General features: G+C 59.6%; 1 protein-coding gene across 3 annotated transcripts in view; it reads left to right on the top strand.

Annotated features, from left to right (window-relative positions):
* The window catches only part of SLC45A4 (solute carrier family 45 member 4), a 64,002-nt gene extending 51,124 nt beyond the window's left edge, over positions 1 to 12,878 (top strand). For all 3 annotated transcript variants that reach the window (XM_088844824.1, XM_055432107.2, XM_055432106.2), the window contains 6 exons: positions 5,044 to 5,232; positions 6,413 to 6,592; positions 7,063 to 8,084; positions 8,742 to 8,841; positions 9,854 to 10,065; positions 11,079 to 12,878. In XM_088844824.1, coding sequence (XP_088700950.1) covers positions 5,044 to 5,232; positions 6,413 to 6,592; positions 7,063 to 8,084; positions 8,742 to 8,841; positions 9,854 to 10,065; positions 11,079 to 11,441 — 2,066 coding nt within the window. In that variant the 3' untranslated portion in view covers positions 11,442 to 12,878. The remainder of the gene's footprint in view (positions 1 to 5,043; positions 5,233 to 6,412; positions 6,593 to 7,062; positions 8,085 to 8,741; positions 8,842 to 9,853; positions 10,066 to 11,078) is intronic.
* The last annotated feature ends 5,555 nt before the right edge of the window (positions 12,879 to 18,433 follow it).

The following is an 18,433-nucleotide window of genomic DNA, read 5'->3' on the forward strand; positions in this document are numbered from 1 at the left end:
CCAAGGGGTCGCCTCTCTCCGGAACAGCTCCTTCTTTACCACGGTCCCCCCTGCAGGGAACACATCCGCCCAAACTGGACAGAAGTGGCCACGCCACATGGCTCTCCCCCAGCACTGATGGCGCTGGCCCTGCGTGGCCCGGGCTCTGGGCCCTGCACCTTCAGGCACCTGTCCCAGTGCTTCCATGCTGTGATGAGGGACGTCTCGTTCAGTTCTGGGCTCCCAAGGCCCGGCCCGTCGCACCTGGAGACAGCAGGACTTGCTGTCCCAAGGGGGAGGCCCCAGGAGAGGCGCCCCAGCTAGTTTTTTTCCTTCGTCCTCCTCTCTCTCCCTACCTCCCTGGGGCTCTAGATAGCTCCTTGCAGCTCTGTGGTCCTCCCTCCAGCTGGAGGAGGTGTTGCCTGCTGCCCGGTGCAGACCCTCCCGGCTTGGGGGTCCGGGGCGGGGGGCCCTTTCCCCAGGACCCTGCCTCTGGCCCGTGCCCGGCGTCTCCTGTGTGTGTCCAGAGGCCGGACTGTTGCTCTTTCGCACCTGTACCCCTCACCAGGGCCACTTGGTGATGGCTCCCCACAGGGCTGGTAGATCCTTCCGAGGTCACCCCAGGCTGCTGAGCAGTTCCCACGCAGAGCTGGTTCTCATGGCTTTGGTGTTATCGTGAAGTTTTTGTCTGACAATACAAGCGTATCTTGATGAGGAAGGCTTTGTCTATTGAGAGAAAGAATGAAGTTCCTATTCCCATTTCAGATCTTTTGTTAAACAATTTATAGGCCGCTTTCCCGGTACCCTGGCCCCCTCCCCCCAGAAGGACCAGTTTATCAAAAAAGTGGTTGTGTTGAATGGGAGGCCGCGCGTGACCGAGCGTGGCCGCAGTCGCTCGTGACCTCACTCAGCCCTCGGCGAGCCACAACACCCCAGCGTTTCCTGTGAACTGGCAGCCTTCCTGGTCCCACCATTGTTGTTCGCTTTTGCCTGGAAGAAAACAAAAATTATTTACTACACACCGGTGCTGTGTGTGTTTAGAGCCTTGCTGGGAAATGCCACGTCCGGGCTGTCCCAGCGGCAGCCACGCCGGGGACGGACGGGGGCCGACCCAGGGCTGTGTTCTCAGGCTTGTCACAGCCCCGAGGACGTGGTGGGATGCGTCCATCTTTGTCGCCCCCATGTTTAAACGACATGTCCCTGCTGTGGTCAGCGCTGGGTGCACCCAGCCCTCCCCAACCCTTGACCACTCAGCTGCTGGGGCCTCGCACCCCCTCTGTGACTTTCAGGAGAATCGGGGACAAAGCACGGGAGATGGACCCCACCATTGGTCCAGGTGGCCCCCTGGGCTCTGCATCCTGACCAGCTCCTGGCCCAGCCACCTCTGCACGGAGGCCTCCCTGGGGTTGGCTTGGGGGTCCTGTGCAGGGTGGGGAGGAGGCGGGGGTTTGGGGGGAGGGTCCTGGTGCTCAGCATTGAGCCAGGGGAACCGGCACGTGTGCCAATGCGCTCTGCCTGCGTGGGGCTTCGGCCAAGCCTGATGAATGAGGGCCAGCTGGACTGGCAGGCAGGCGGCCTGGTGACCCATGAGGGCAGTTTTGGGGGAGCCGAAGGGGGGATCCAGGCTGCTGTGGGTGGAGGGGGACGGGAGGTGGGGAGGGAGGTGACAGTGACAGCCTCACCAGAGGAGACACACGCTGGCTGCTATGGCAGCCATGGGACAGGTGCGAGGTGGTGCTGGTGGAGGAGGAGCCAAGGGGTGGCGGGGCTGGGGGTGCTGACTCTGGGGTGCACCCCCCCAGCCCCTCGGGTTGTGAGCCAGCAGGCAATCCATGCGCACCCACAGCCACTCCTGCAGGGCCAGGGCTCTGGGCGGCCGATTCCACGTGGCGGTGGTTTTCCTGGGCAAGCAGGACACAGTTTTGGGGTGAATTGCTGAGCAGCACCCAGCTTGACAAACTTCCCGAGATTCACTTTCAGTTGCGTGACCCCTTTCAGAAAGGGTTGACAGAATTCCCCAGGTCATGTCTCTGAAGCCCCACAGCCCTGCGTCTGAGGAGATGGACGCGCCCACAGAGAGAGCACGGGTCCCCGAGCATTCTGCTCCCAGAGGCCGCCTTGCGTGGACTTCACACCAAGCACAACTCACTGTAGAGGCATTGACCCAGAGTCCTGCACACGGCAGAAATACCTCTGAGGGACAAAAGGAGGAGAACTGCGGTCAACTGTCATCAGCAGACCTCTTGGAAATGCTGAAGAAGCTGAAGGCAGTTCTTCAGGCCACAGGGAAGTGATACCCCGTGACCCTGGGATCCCGAGGAGGGAGAAAGGAAGACAGGTGGGTAAGAAGAAAGATCGTTTCCTCTAGAATGAGCGACTGTTCAGCGCTCCCTGCACAGTATGGGTTTATCAAGTCTGCAGACGTGACATATGTGCCGCTCCAGCATAGACAGACCTGGGCTGGGTGGGCACAGACAGGTGCCAGGGTCTCACCGGAGGGGAGCAGTCTCCACTCAGGCTGTAGGTGACATGTAATAGTCTCGAGAGCAGCCACTGCCAAATAATGCTGAAGCGCCAGTGTGCGGATCACCGTGAAATGTGAAGGAGGATTCAAGTCACCAAGAGAAAGCAGGAGCAAGAGGGACAGAGCCGGCTGGGGGTGCAGCCGGAAGAAGGCGGTGGAGCGGCGGGCCCAGCATTGCCCCGCAACAGCTGCTGTCAGCAGAAGGGGCTAACCACACCGCAGGAGGAGACTCGGGAGAGTGGACCGAACAGCAGGACCCACCCACCGGCTCCAGAAATACTGTGACCCAGAGGGACTGAGGGTGGAAAGGTGGGGACAGGAAGCCTGAGTTGGCTGGGGCAGTGCTGACCCAGATAAAGGGGACTTCAGGTGGACAGAAGTTCGCCCGAGGGACAGGGACCGCTCGGGCTGGGAGGGGTGGCTCCGGAGTGAGGCGCCTGTGTCCTGGGGTCAGAGCCATGAGACACCCTCTTCCTGCACTGACGCAGACCCGGAAGGCAGATTCCAGACACCACGACTGCGCTGCGTCCAGAGCAGGGGTGGGCAGGCGGTTCCTGGCGGGGCCGCAGGGTGTGCTCCCCTCAGGCTTCTGCCGGGAACCGGGCAAGGAGGTGAGCGCCGGTAGCTGTGGAGTCCGGAACGCTCCCTGGTGCCTGAAGCAGGAAGGCCAGGCCCCCAGGGGAGACGGCGGGCGTGTGCACACATGCCTGTGTGCGTGTGTGTGCGTGCTGCAGCTCCGCACGCAGCCCCGGCACCAGGCTAGTCAGTGTTCAGCAGTAAAGTTGTGACATTTGAAAAAGCCCCGCAAGAGCGACTGTGTCCCTGGGGTAAGGATGCTCTCCTTTGTCTCTGGAGCCGACCGCGGACTCCCAGGAGTGGTGCGGGGAGGAGGGAGTCGTTCCTGAGAATCTCGTTCTCCATGCCGTGCTCTTGAGAATGGGCAGTGTCGGCCCAGCCCTGCCGTCCCCTGTGCCGGACCCTGATAGTGAGTGTCAAGGACCCAGGCCCACTGCATAGACCCCGGCGCATCAGTGGAGCACGCTCAGCAAGCTCCCCACTTCCTGAACCAGCAGCTCATCCTGCTGACTTACAAACAGGATCACAGCTCACCCTTCCTAAGGTTCTGGAAAGGTCGAGGCAAACACCTCGAATTCTAGGCTGAACACATCAACATTTTAATGGGCACACTAGCAATGGTTTTGAAAGGTGCTTCCCTCCTCCTTTGAAAATGATTTCCTCCTCCTACACAGTTTATTTTTCTTGGTAGTTCAGCACAATATTCCATTCCTCAGCGCCCTTGGCGGTGTAAAACATTCGCTGACCGAGTCGCTGGCATGCCGGACCACCTTGTATTTTTTTTAAGTTAGCTCTTTACTGAAGTTAACACACAGAGGTGCATGACCCACGTGCCCTAGCTGGGTGAGCTGTCCCCAGGGACCCCTGTCCAGGTCAAGGTCAGAACACACCAGCCTGAAGTCCCCGTCTGTCCCTGCCCCCCGAAGGGCGGCCACCACCTGGCCCCGCCAGCGGAGGCTGTTTCCCCCGTGTGTCTGTGGCATGAATGGAACCCACGGAGTGTGCAGAATGCGGCCGAGGTACATCCCGGGCATGAGCGGGCCAGACCTATCTCTGTCCCAGGGATGGCAGGCCTCGGGGTTGTGTCACCGGGTGACAGCGTGGAGGGTGGGGCTGGGACGGTCTGTGCTTATGCGTGGAAGCCAGGCAGCCCTGGGTTAAACGCTGGGGCCGGGGAGGGTCCGTTCTCAGCGTGGAAGCCAAGCAGCCCTGGTTAAATGCGGGGCTCCTTCTCTCGTGCTCTGTCAACGTGGGGCAGGTCACCTGACCTCTCTGAGCTTCAGAGTGCCCGTCTGTGAAACGGGCACGGTCATCCCTGCCTCTGGGCGGGTGGCAAGGTTGGGTACCACACCCAACCCCCTGGCTCCAGCTGGACACGCACGGAGGTGTCCCCTCTCGTCGCCCTCAGGAGCCACTTGGAAGCCCAAGTGCTGGGGCCGTTTAGCGCATCAGTGGTGCAGGGTCCCTCTGTAGGGCCCTGGTGATAGATTTTGGCCAGTGAGGCCCAGGGTCACAGGTCCTCTACTCTCTGAAGCTGCAGCCCCCTGCCATATGCCGTTTTCTGGGCTGATGGGGGCCCGGTCCCTGAGGGTGGCATTGAGCACCGCTCCTGAGACCCCAGGCTCCGGTCAGCGCCAGTGGAGCGAGAGGGCCTCACCCTCATGCCACCGCCCCCATCGATGCCAGCTTCGTGGGCCTGACACCGTGTTCTCCACGCATGCGTGGCGGCCTGGGCCCGCTGGGCCTGGGTGCTGCTCCGAAGGCTCTGTACCCTGGGGCCCAGCTCCACAGCCCACGTCTGGCCTTGGGCCACTTGATGCTTCCCAGGTGGGCTTTGGTTGGTTTCAGACTCTTGGCCTTGCAGGGGGACGCCTGCCCGAGGGGTCTCCAGCGGCGGGTGTGTGCGCATGGCATGTGCTGCCGGCCGCCTGCCTTCCCGAGGGTGACAGCGGTGTGTGTTGCAGGCCTCCCGGAGCAGTACTACAGCCTCACCTGGTTCCTGAGCCCCATCCTTGGCCTCATCTTCACGCCCCTCATTGGCTCCGCAAGCGACCGCTGCACCCTGAGCTGGGGCCGCCGGCGGCCTTTCATCTTGGCGCTCTGCGTGGGCGTGCTCTTCGGAGTGGCGCTGTTCCTCAACGGCTCTGCCATCGGTGAGTGTCCCGCCCCGGGTGCGGGGGCATGGAGCCGGGCTCCACCGGGCATGCAGGTGTGAGGAGCCCAGGCCGCTGCTCCTGGCCGGGACTGCTGGCGGGCGTCCTTGGCCCCCCGGGCGGCGGCCGGTCCACAGGCCCCACGTGGGAACGCCGTGGGAACCTGTTCTCAGGGAGCGCTTCCTGTTGTGACCCATTTGTTTTTAATGCGTATCTGACACCACGTCCTGTTTCCAGCATTATTTCAGAAATTATCTTCTTTTTTCCTCCTTTCTCAGACTTGGTATTGAAACTGCCCAGGCCCACTCTGCTGCTTGTTTTTTTTGGTTCACATGCTCAGGGTTTGTTTTGCTTCTTTCTGTCGTCTTGTTTTCAGTTAAAGCAGCTGTTTGTGGGAAAATACCTTTTGTCCTGAGAGCACCCGTCAGAAATGTGAAGAAGCAAAAAGTCCTGTTTTCTGACGACAGCTAAGATAAAAGCTTAACCTGTGTCCTGACGCAGGTGAACCTGCCCGCGTCCACGCCGGTCCTCGGGTGGTAATGGGCGCTGGGAGGCTCAGGAAGGGAGGTGGCCGAAGAGTTTCGTGTGCAGCAGAGCTTCACTCAGCTCCTCCAGGGCCCACATGGGCTGGCGGGGTGGGGGCAGTCCCAGGCTTGGAGAGGGTGCAAGAGGGGCCTCCCTGAGCTGTGCACCATGCCCCCTCCCAAGCTGGCTGTCCCTGGGTCAGGAGTCCACAGGCTGCTCCCCTCCAGGCACCTGCAGGCTCGGTTCAGAGGGAACACTGGCCTTCGCAGGGACCCGTCTGTTGGGGTGGCCCCAGCCCACTGTGGCCCGCACCCTGGTGCCACTTCTCTCTGTGCCCGTGCGTCTCCTGGTTCCCGGCCCTCATGTGGGGCAGGGCTGTCTGGGAACCCCCACTTACAGAGTTGGGGGATCCCAGGCCCCCCAGCACCTCTGTGCCCAGAGTGCTCCTCGTCCAGCACCGCCAGCAGCCGCTCAGCCTTCAGGGAGCAGGCTTTTCTCCGGGTTCAGGGACAGACTTACCTGGCTCATAACCCGCTTCAGAGCAGCGGGAGAAACAAAGCCCACCTCCCCTATGGAGAGGCTGTGCCCAGGAGCGCAGAGCCCCCCGAGACGGCTGAGGTGAGCACTGAGCCGCTGCTCCTCTGTGTCCCGGCAGGCCTGGCCCTAGGCGATGTCCCCACCCGGCAGCCCATCGGCATCGTTCTCACTGTGCTGGGGGTGGTGGTTCTGGATTTCAGCGCTGACGCCACAGAGGGGCCCATCCGTGCGTACCTGCTGGACGTGGTGGACAGCGAGGAGCAGGACATGGCACTCAACATCCACGCTTTCTCTGCTGGTGAGCGGGCCCTGCGTCAATATCTGGGGGAGGCTGCTTTGTGACCCCCGAGCGGCTTCATGTAGATCCTGGTGGGGGAGGCAGCGAGCAGGGACCCGGCAGGGCCGAGTGACTGGTCTGAGGTGGGGGGCGTGCTAGGTTGCTGGCCCGAGGCCAGGGCCCCGTGCTGGCCGCCCCCTCCATTTGGGCCGCTTTCCCATCCAATGGGAACATGGGCTCCTGAGCTTCGGGGCTGGTGGTCAGTGGGGAGAGAGTCCAGGGCGGCCGCCAGCTTCCCTCAATTCAGGAAGCAGGAAGCTGTTGGGTCAGGGTTCCAAACCTGGGCTCAGCTGTCCCTCCTCCCGTTTTCTCTCTCCGAGACACCCTGGAGCCCACCTTGGGCGGGGGCAGTTCTGAACACCTTTCTGAGCTTCCCGCCCCATGGCCCGTCCCTCTCTGCTCACGTCTGCTCTGTCCCCTCCCATCCCCAGGCCTCGGCGGGGCCATCGGCTACGTGCTGGGCGGGCTGGACTGGACCCAGACCTTCCTGGGCTCCTGGTTCCGGACACAGAACCAGGTGCTGTTCTTCTTTGCGGCCATCATCTTCACGGTGTCCGTGGCCCTGCACCTGTCCAGCATTGAGGAGGAGCAGTACAGCCCCCAGCAGGAGCGCAGCGGAGACACAGCTGGTGCGCCAGCCCCTGGCCCCCGCGCCTGCGTGCTGGATGGCAGCGCCCTGTTCCCAGACGAGGTGCAGTCGGAGCACGAGCTGGCCCTGGACTTCCTGGACGAGGGCCTGGTGCGCAGTAAGAGCGACTCGGTGCTGCACGTGCCTGAGGCCACGCTGGGCTTGGAACCTGAGCTCTTCCTGCAGGACATCGAGCCCTCCATCTTCCACGACGCCTCCTGCCCCGGCACCCCCCACAGCACCAGCCAGGAGCATGCCCCCGCCCGGCCGCCCCGCCGGCCCCCGCTGCTCCGTGCACCTGCCAGCGAGGATGAGACCTTGCTAGAGGAGCCCCTGAGCACAGCCAGGCTCCCTAACGGGGGCAACGCGGGGCTGCGGGACGGCCCTGGCACCTGCACCTACAGCCAGACCGCCCTGAAGGCCCCCACCGCAGCAGGCCCCACCCGCCGGCGCCGGCACATGTTCCGCCGGCAGGCCTCCAGCACCTTTTCCTACTATGGCAAAATCAGCTCCCACCGTTATCGCCACGCCGTGGTGCTCATCAAGCCCTCGCGCAGCATGAGTGACCTCTATGACCTACAGGCACGGCCACGGCAGCACCGCCGCCGCCACCAGAGCGGGGCCACCACGTCCAGCGGGGACTCAGAGAGCGAGGAGGGCGAGGGCGAGACCACCGTGCGGCTGCTCTGGCTGTCCATGCTGAAGATGCCCCCCGAGCTGGTGCGCCTCTGCCTCTGCCACCTGCTCACCTGGTTCTCCGTCATCGCTGAGGCCGTATTCTACACCGACTTCATGGGCCAAGTCATCTTTGAGGGGGACCCCAAAGTGAGCACCCAGGCCCCCCTGCCCTGTGGGAGGGAGCAGTGACAGCCGGCCCAGGTGCGCCCCTGTTGAGAACATGGTTAGGAGTCCTCGTGTATGAGTGCGAGAGGGCACCCAGGCCTGGGTCTGTGGTGAGCACATCTGCCCCGCCCCAGGCTTTGAAGTGCGGGAACACCAGGGAGCTGGAGGCAGACAGGCCAGCTCTCGCCATACACAGGTGGCCCCAGAACCCACAGGCTGAAGCAGCTTTCTGTTGTTGCTGGTGTCCAGGCCACGGGGGTGCGGCTTCTAGGCCCCAGGGCGTCTGCAGGCTCACACCTGTGCTCGTGTGGCCCAGAATGGCACCAGGAGGTCCAAGGTGGTCACGGCTCAGGCCTCCCCACCCCACGCAGCCCACCAGGCCGCTCCGTGCAGCCACTGGGCTCCGGGAGGCCAGAGGCGGGAGCCGCGGGCGTCCTGGGCCCAGATAGTGGAGCAGGAGCAGGACTAGGGGAGAGTGCGGAGGGTCCGCTACAGGCAGCGGCCTGGGCCGTGGCTGCTTCTCCTCCCTGCGCTGCCGCAGTTGAGATGCGCCAGTGATTTCAATATAAACGACCCCTCCCCCTGGAGGCACAGCATGCCGGCCCCACCCCCTGAACCCTCGTCTTGTGTCTGGAACAGGCTCCGTCCAACTCAACAGCATGGCAGGCCTACAGCGCGGGTGTGAAGATGGGCTGCTGGGGCCTGGTCATCTACGCGGCCACCGGTGCCACCTGCTCAGGTAAGCGGCCCCCAGCCAGGTGAGCCGAGCACCTGGACTCGCTCCATGACCTGAAAGACCGATAGGCGTCCTGCTCCATGGGCCGCAGGCCCTGCCCTGACGGGGCCGGCCCTCAGGGACAGCAACAGTGTCACCGTTCACCGTCGCCTTGAGGCAGCAGTGCTGCGAGCCCTCAGCTGTCCTCCGGGTGGACGCCTGCCAGCTCCCGGGGAGGGCCTGCCAGGGCTCAGGGCAATGGCAGCACTGCAGGAACTGTGCTCTGAGCCAGAAGGGCGGGCGTCCCGGGTCCTGCCTTAGCGCATGCTGTGTATCTGGGGTCTGCTGGAGGTTGGGGTGGCTGGAGGAGACAAGCAGCCTTTCTTGGGGTCCACTGTGTCCTCGAGGACAGAGGGTGGGAGTAATAGGCTTCGGGCTCAGGAGTGGCGTGCGGGCACGCCTTCCAGAGATGGGGCAGAGACGCCTTTAGGGGCCTCTGGCTGATCCTGGCCTGGACCCTGCTCAGTCTCTACCTGAGGCTGACTGGATAACGGCCAGTGACCATGGACAGCCAGCCTGACGGTCGCAGTGCTGTCTGCTTTACTAGAGGACTTCCCAGGAGGGCTGGGTCAGAAAGGCTGACCCAGAGGGGTGGGGACTCACGAGGAAAACCAGCTATAACTCAGTCCCCAAGGCAGGGCAGGACCCAAGGCCAGAGAGGGCACCGAGTGGGCCTGGACTGGTGGAAGGATTAGAAGGACTGGCTCTGCAAGGTAGGGAGTCCCCATGGGGCTGCAGGATAGAACTAGGTTATAGGTCTGGAACCAGGAGGGTGGACCTCCTTTTGAGGTGTGGAGCCCCTGGCGGTGGAGTGGGGCACGGCCAGCTGGGGTCCATCCGGGAGCTGTGCATGGTGGCCGGGGAGTGAAAGACCAGGGGCGTCCCGTCCCTGTTCCTGAGCCAGGCGAAGTGCAGTGGAGGCAAGGGAGCGAGCAGGCCACGTGCCTTCCAGTCACCAGGCAGCCCCTCCCCGCAGCCTTGCTACAGAAGTACCTGGACAACTACGACCTGAGCATCAGGGTCATCTACGTGCTGGGCACGCTGGGCTTCTCCATCGGCACGGCTGTGATGGCCATGTTCGCCAACGTCTACGTGGCCATGATCATGATCAGCACCATGGGCATCGTCTCCATGAGCATCTCCTACTGCCCTTACGCCCTGCTCGGGCAGTACCACGACATCAGAGAGGTGCGTGGGCGGGGCTGGAGGGGCCCAGGCCGCACGGTCACCAGCTGTGGGCGGCTCTGGGCCTCTCCCTGGCGCGCTCTGGGTGGGTGGAGCATTCTTGCTCACGTCTTCCCTCGCACTCACGCCCTCGGCCTGTGGTCTGCCTGGGATAGAGTGCATGTGTGTGGTCTAAGGTCGATCAGAACTTTACGGCACCCCCAAGTACGATGGTCACGTGACCGGTGTCCTGCCCCGCCCCCACCGCCGAGCCATGGCTGTGGTGGGGGGTCCACCCCCTTCCCCCCCACCGCCGAGCCATGGACGTGGTGGGGGTCTGGCTGGGGGGTGTCTGTACGTTCTTCCGTGGCTCGCTCTGTCCACTCACAGTGGCTACACTGTCTTAAGTAGTTTTACGAGAAGACCTAAAGGAAACTTGGTAGTGTTAAGTTCTCCAGCTTGGTTCTTCAGCATTGTTAATCAGTTACCTTGACCGTTTCCTTTTTATTTAAATGTTAGAATCATTTTCTGGACTTTTTTTAATTGGAAACATATTGATTATATGGATCAATTTGGAGAGAGTTAAAACTGTAGTATTGAGCCTTTGTGAAGTTGCTCAGTTGTGTCCGACTCTTTGCGACCCCGTGGACTGTAGCCTACCAGGCTCCTCCGTCTGTGGGATTCTCCAGGCAAGAGTACTGGAGTGGGTTGCCATTTCAAATATGGTATATTGTATCATTTGTCATAGCATATTTATAGATTCTTCCAGGCTTTCTGTACACACAGTCACATCCTCCATGGGTAATGAGTTTCATTTCTTCCTTTCTAATTCTTAAGGGTTTTATTTATTTTCCTTGCCTTTCTGCAGTGGCTGGAACCCCCAAAACTGTGTTCAGTGTAAGTGGGGGGGACAGAGAGCCAGGTGAGCAGGTGTGCAGCCACTGAGGGAAGGCAGTTCTATCTCAGACCCTGGGGAGGCCGGCGCGCGGCTTTCCTGTTTGAGCCCTGCCCTCACGCCGTGCCCGCCTCTCTTGCAGTACGTGCATCACAGCCCTGGGACCTCCAGGCGTGGCTTCGGCATCGACTGCGCCATCCTGTCCTGCCAGGTCTACATCTCCCAGATCCTGGTGGCCTCCGCCCTGGGCAGCGTGGTCGACGCGGTGGGGACCGTGCGTGTCATCCCCATGGTGGCCTCCGTGGGCTCTTTCCTGGGCTTCCTGACGGCCGCCTTCCTGGTCATCTACCCAGAGGTGTCCGAAGAGGCCAAGGAAGAGCAGAAGGGCCTGTCTTCCCAGCCGCTGGGCGAAGGCACGAGTGGCAGCGCCGAGAAGCCCACGGTGCTGAAGCTGTCCCGGAAGGAGGGCCCGCAGGGGCTCGTCGAGACCGAGTCGATGGTCTGAGCCGCGCCGCACACACATTCCAGGGCAGCGGGGAGGTGGGGGTGGCGCCCGGCAGGCCGGCTGCCGTGGCCTTGGCGGCCGCGCACACTACAACCCTTCACTGACCCTGGTGGAGGCTCAGTAGCTGTAGGGTAGGTTTGCGCCAGTAGGCGAAAACACCTCATTAATTACTTTTTCCACAATTAAAAAGAATCATTTTTTTTAATCGAAAAAAGATCTTTTAATTTCAGCTGTCTCTTTTGTTCTGCAGGTATATTATTCTGCATGTTTTAAAATTATAAACCAGAATTACCATATAGAGAAGTGATTTAGAAAAAAATAAGATTTTTGCATTTCTAAAGTTATATTTGAAAGCAAAAATGTATCTGATGTATTTTGCTATATCTTATCTGAATTCTTCAGATAACGGTCGTGTAGTCAGTGACTAAAACACTTTCTATCACATTTTTTCCCTGTGGATGCCTACAGGTGTTTGAACGTTCTGTCAGATCTCGTCACATTTTGTTGGTGCTGCAGCTATTAGAGAGTATTTTTCTCTATGATTTATTTTAGAAAAAAAAAATTTTGTCTTTATTTTCCAAAACTGTGGTTTTCTTGAAGAACACATCTCCTGCTTTCCTGTTTGGCACGTTGTACCCAGGCGGCGGGCAGCAGTAGCAGCGCCACCAAAGCTGGGAGGAGGCTGGGTCCCCAGGATGGGTGGGGAGGCCTGCCAGGCCGGGCAGTCCACCGGGGGCAGCCCTGGAGCCTGGCAGAGCCGTCCCTGCGCCCGCTCGCAGCTGTGCCCGCCCCCTGCCCGTCGTCTTGTCCCAAGCTCCGGGAGACGCTGTGACTCTTGCGTTGCAGTTTGTCTTTGAATCATCTGTTGGGGGACCACGGGGGCAAAGCTCCCAGCATGGCATTGCCACCTGTGTCCGCCGCCAGGTCCACACGCCGGACACTCTGCGCCCATCTGACCTCTGCGCCTGCTCACCCCCGCCGGCCGCTGGAGTCAGGACCGCCCCGCCATGAAGAAAGCGGGTCTCAGACAGGGGGACGGTCTGCCCCACAGGTCAGCTCAGCACGGCGTTTCCGATTTCAGCGCAGAACCAAACTTGCACCCGGGGGAAGCTCGGTCATCACATGCTGCAGCTGTTTGGAAATGCTTTTCAAACCACAATCTCTTTCTAAGTAAGCAGTTTCTGCTTTTCTTCTTTGGGACGGTCAGTCTAAGTCCGCTGATCTCAGGAGAAAGAGGGAGGCCTCCCACACATCTCCCGGATAAAGTGAGAGGACTGTAACTCTTCGCTGCCTCAAGTCGATGTGTTTTTAAATAAAGTACTTTAAAACGCATGAGAGTCATGCTGCAATATGATCATTCTAAAGCGAATATATATAGAGAGAGATATATATTTCAAGATGGAGCTACGCAGTTTTTAAATAAACTACTTGAATTTCCTGTGTGTTGAGAGGCACAGCGTGCTTCGTGTACTTGACCGGCCTCTGGTCCCGTCCCGTCTCTCCGTCGCTGGTGGCACTTTGCAGGTTGCAGTTTGTCCCTGAGGAGCAGCGGTGTCTGTCTTGGATGCAGCCACAAGCCACGTTTCCTCCCCTGGAAGCCCAGGGTCACGGAGAACTGACTGGGAAATGGGAGCGTTTTCGACGTGCATCACAGCTGGAGAAGGCCCTTGGGGATCCTGTGCCCAGACGGGCCAGTCCTTCCCACTCCTGAGCCCCCGCATCCGGTCTGTGCTCCTCCCCTCACCCCCCACCCCCGGCGGGCAGCTTGTGGCTTTAGGGTGGAAAGTCCTCCTGCTGTGACTCTGTAGATCGCAGCCTCTGTTTAGCTGCTCTGCTCTTTGAGGGGGTCTCCTGACAGCTAGAAAATGGAGGGGGACAGTGAGCTGTGAATGTAGGGGTGCGGGGGAGAGCCCGAGTCAAGCTCTGAGATGAACCGGCCAGAAGGGCCGTGCCTCCCGGGCGCACCCGGTCCACAGCCCGGCCGGGGCTTGATGTGTAGGAGCAAGCAGGGCTTGTGGCAGGACCACCGCCCCGGGGATGCCAGCCTTAAGCCTGATCTAAAACAGCGAAGACACGGAAGGATAAGAACCACCCTGGATCACGCTCGGGGCAGAGGCCTGCTGGGAAAAGGCCTCTGTCGGTGGCTGATTCAGAAGTGAGTGTGTGTGCGGCCGTCTCAAGTCCTGCAGGCCGCCAAGCCTTCTGCCTGTGTGTGACCGGAGTGTGTCTTACCATGTGGGTCTGGGAGGGCAGGTGCCTCACGGCCCAGATCAGGAGAGAGCAGTCGTGGAGCCGGCCTCCAGCCCTCGACTGGTAGTCAATTTTGTGGGGGGTGTTGTGGAGTGAGTGCTTTGCCTCAGCCCCATCCCCTCAGCGAGGTTATTCCCAGGTTGCACTGACCCGAGGCTCTGGCGTCACCTTGTGTCTTAAGAAAAGCGAAGCGGCTGTCCGCGTGTTGGTGGCCAGCCGTGGCTGGGGGCTGTGGTTGGTTCCTAACGCTGTACCTCAAATAGCTGTGGGGGCCGCTGGTGGGCCACCCCAGGGAGCGCAGCTGTGGCCCGGGTCTGGTCTCCGGCCAAGGTGACCAGTGGGTGGTGCCACCCACGGTGTGGGCTGGCCGGGTCACTGATGCCAGAGTCGAGCCTGGAGTTGGCCTCATGGGCCCTGGGGGTCATGGGTACTGGTCAGGGCTGGGTGCTGTGAGCAGAGAGCTTGGTAGGGATTTGGCTGGTTGCCGGGTCATATCGATGGACTACCCAGATAGGGTGGTATGGATCTGATCTGTGCCTTTGGTTCCTTCAAAAGTCAGCTCAGGGAAGACAGGCAGCACCCTGTCCCCATTCTGCTGGCAGTTAGCGTTGGCGATGTTTCTGGGTGGGTGGAGGGCTGGCAGTGGGGAGCTCCTGCCGCTCCCCACTGCCCCTTGAGGGGGGCAGGCAATGACTGGGCCCTGAGAAGGTCATTGACTCCAAATAGTTCTCAGGTGTGTTTCTTAAAGGCGTGAGTGTGTGGAGAAGTAGCTCTCTGCCTCCCAGAACCCCAAAGTGGAGCCTCCGAAGGGGCTGCCTGTGTGGTATGTCTGAAGAACACTCCAGAAGGTCCCAGCCATCCCCTCCTGTGGTCGAGGGTGTGGGCTGCCAGCGCCAGAGAGCCACTAGGAGCGAGTCTGTCAAACACCACATTCACTGGACACAGAGCACCTTGGAGATGTAGGCTCACACCTGAGCCTCCGTCCGCCTTTGGCCACCCCCGCCCCGAGCACAGGCTAGGACCCTCCCGGAACGTCGCTACCGGTGACAGACGCGTGGCTGTTGATGCTACATCTGCAAGTTGCTGCTTCTGACTCTCCATCCGCCTTCTGCCTGCTTCCGGGCCTGGGGGCTCAGGCTGGCCTGACAGGGCTGCCCAGGGGCCCACTTCCTGAGTGCAGCTGCCCAGGGAGTGGTGTCCACTCAGTGCGGCCCTCAAGCACAAGCACGTTGGGACCTCCGTCACTACCTCCTCGTGGGGAGCCGGCCCCCGCCATCCTGGCCCTCGCCCAGCCTGTTCCCGGGTGTGGCCACCTCTGCTGGACCCTCGGCAGAGCTGAGCGCCCGCCCTCCCCCGGGCGGCCAGGAGCAGGCTCCATGTGCTGTGGACCAAGACTGTGTCTCAGTGGCGGAATGACCTGATTATTGGAAATGCCTCTTGTTACAAGAGGAACTCCCCAGGCATCTCGGAACAGGACTTATTTAGTTCCATTGTGAACTGGCCACAGGACAACATTTTTTTATCAACTTATTAAGTTGGAGCACTATAATAGCTCTTGCTGATTTTAGCAGTGATATAAGTGTGTGTTAAACACATAACGTTTTATGAGGAAAAGGGATTATAAAGAGTAATATCGCACATTTCTGAATTTTGTATCAGGTGGGCACAAGCGGCCTGGTGTCTGTGTGTCTCAGCGCCGAGCCCCCGGTCTCATGGCTGCTCCCGGGGTGCTGTGGCTGCATGGCACTGTCTGCCCCCCCACCCCCCGCACAAGGTCCCGTCTGTAACGCGCTCACCTCCCGGTGCAGACCGGGCTCCCCCCGCATCTGTTTCGCTCTGTTACTCTGTGGTTGAAGCTTAATAAACCTTTCCCTGCCAGGTGCCCGTGTGGGTGTGTCTCTGCTGTGTCCCCAGAGCCCCTCCCTTCTCCCCTGCCTCCCTGGAGCCTCAGGGCCCAGTACAGGGAGGGTCTGCCAGTGGGTGTGGGCTGGTGCTCAGGGGCCCTCCCAGCTCCCAGCCTGGGGCCCATATCTGAGCCCCCAGCACCCCCCAGGGCCCCTGCCTCACCTGGCTCAGGTGTGGGCTCAGGCTGAGCCAGCAGGGGATGAGGCCCACCCGGCATCCGGTGACCTGGCATAGCCCTTTCAGGCCAGACCCCGGGCTGGGCAAACGTCTGGCAGCCCTTCCTTCCCGAGGCCTGTCCTGGTGGGTGGGTGGTGGGGTCCTAAATACTGTAAGCAAGCCTTCCAGGGAAGAGGGGAGCTCGGGAGCCACCCTGGTTACCACTCGCCAGCCAGAGGGGCCAGGCTGCCATCAGGCATGAGATGGGTGCCACAGGGCCTGGGTGGGGCTGCGGGCAGCTGCCAGTCACCGCCACCCTGACTTGGCAGTGGGGGTAGTGGAGGGGGCGGGTCTTGCCCAAGGTCACACAGGTGGTGAGATGTGATGCCCGAGGGGTTGACTTGACCTGCACCGGGGAGGAGAGCGTGCATGCGTGCCAAGTCGCTCAGTCGTGTCTGACTCTGCAACCCTCTGGACGGGTGCAACTCACCAGGCTCCTCTGTCCATGGGATTCTCCAGGCTAAGAAAACTGGAATGGATTGCCATTCCCTTCTCCAGGGGATCTTCCCACCCCAGGAATCAAACCTGCATCTCTCATTTCTCCTGCATTGGCAGGCGGGTTCTTTACCGCTAGCCTCACATGGGAAACCCAGTGGGGAGCAGGGTGGCCCTTAATTGGGGTCCAGCAGAAGCCGGCCCCAGGATGGGGGATGGGAGAAGGGGGTCGGCTCGCGCGCGTCGGGGAGCGAGTGCGGTCACCAAGGGGCCTATCAGGGAGGTCCATCCTGGTCATCAAGGGAATGGAGGTTGGGAGGCCCCGGGGCCTAGTCCTGCGCTGTGCCATGAGCGCCCCACGGGAGGAACCCGGGCACACCTCCCGATCGGAGGGACCAAGGGGCTCCTGGGGACTACAGGGGACCACGCATCGCTCCTCCTGCGGCTGCGCCGGCCGCGAGAGGCGGGCCCGCCCTGCAGGGCGGAGCTTGGAGTCCGGGTGCCGCCCTCGTCCCCTTCGCGGCCGAGCGAGTTGGCAGCGCCCTCTGGCGTCCGCCCGGGGTGCGCAGGGCCCGCGAGACGGGGGCGGACCGGGGGCGGCACCGCACATCTCCACCCGGCCTCCAGCCCCGGGGGCCGCGCCAGGCGCCTGCAGAGGGTGCGCAGGCTCGAGGGAAAGGTCACGGAAAACGAGCGGCCCGGACCCCGCCTCAACCCGCAAGCCTCCGCATCTGTCCCACCGCTGTTAGTGCAGAATCAATGTTTTGTTTGGGTTTTACAATTGAACCACCCCACGTAGAGTTTGCAATCTACATTTTCTGTTTAGCAAAATACTTGATCATCTTTCTTTTTAACACGGATTGGTCTACTACATTCCTTTAACAATATGAACAGAAGTTTCTGTGTGGGGTGTTGTTTTAATTTTTATTGGAAAATCAGAGAAAACTGTATCTTGTTCATCTTGTCTATTATCACCTGCCTGTAACTCACCTGTCATTGTAAAAACTCACTAATTTGTGTTTCTGGTAGGTATGCCTTAGGATTTTCCTGGGAGTGGGGGAAGAAAAAATTATTAGTGAAAAGAGTTGAATTCGTAGTAGGAAATCTCACATTTGGCTTCAAACTCAGTACAGAGAACACACTGGCATTAATTATAAAGCTTTTATCTGCTTCCCATTTGCACAGTTCTTTTTGCATCATTCTGTTTACATCATGCTCGGGTTCTGCCAACAAAATTGAGAGATTGTATATACTATATAATTATATAATAATTATATATGTTTGGCTGCACAGCACAGCATGTGAGATCTTAATTCCCCTAGTGAGTAAGTAAGGTGAAGTCGCTCAGTCGTGTCCGACTCTTTGCGATCCCGTGGAATGTAGCCCACCAGGCTCCTCCATCCGTGGGATTCTCCAGGCAAGAATACTGGAGTGGGTTGCCATTTCCTTCACCAGGTATCTTCCCTACCAGGGATTAAACCTGTGCCCCCAGCAGTAGAAGCACAGAGTCCTAATCCCTGGATTGCCAAGGAAGTCCCTGTATAATAATTTTTAGATCAAGAAACTGAGCTCTGAGTTACTAGAAGGTGGACACACAGTCTTTCCCAGGTGCTCAGGAATGATAGACACACAACAGATATACTCAAGGACAAGGCAGGATTCTTCCAGGGGTGCGTAAACGATGCAGGACCCTGGAAGGGTGTGTGGTGGTGTCTCTGTGGTTTTCATCCGTGCTTCCTTAGATGTTAAGCATCTTTTCCTGTGTTTGCAATTTATATATCTTCTTTGGTGAACTCTCTAACCTAGTTTTTTGTCCTATTTTTCGGTTGTTTTTCTTGTTACTTTTGACTTCTCAAAATAGAATTCCTTTATCTGACATATACTTTGTAAAGATTTTCTCCCAATCTGTAAGAGAAAGAAGTCTGCCTTATTTCTGATTTCAGAGTGAAATCACTGTCTTCACCACCAAATACAATGTTTGTGGGTTTCAGCTGCTCTTTATACAGTTGAAGATGTTTCCTTCTATTCCTAGTTTGCTGAGAGTTCTTAACATGAATGGATATTGAATTATGTCAGATATTGTTTCTGAATCTGTTGAGATGAACTTGTGTTTTCTCTTTTTGCATTTGTTAAGATGGTGAATTACATCAACTGGTCTTGAATACTAAGCCAACTTTGCATTACTG

The sequence above is a fragment of the Moschus berezovskii genome, chromosome 16, assembly GCF_049115385.1.
Source record: "Moschus berezovskii isolate FMDL1 chromosome 16, NW_MosBer_1.0, whole genome shotgun sequence".
In the NCBI taxonomy this organism is placed as follows: Eukaryota; Metazoa; Chordata; class Mammalia; order Artiodactyla; family Moschidae; genus Moschus; species Moschus berezovskii.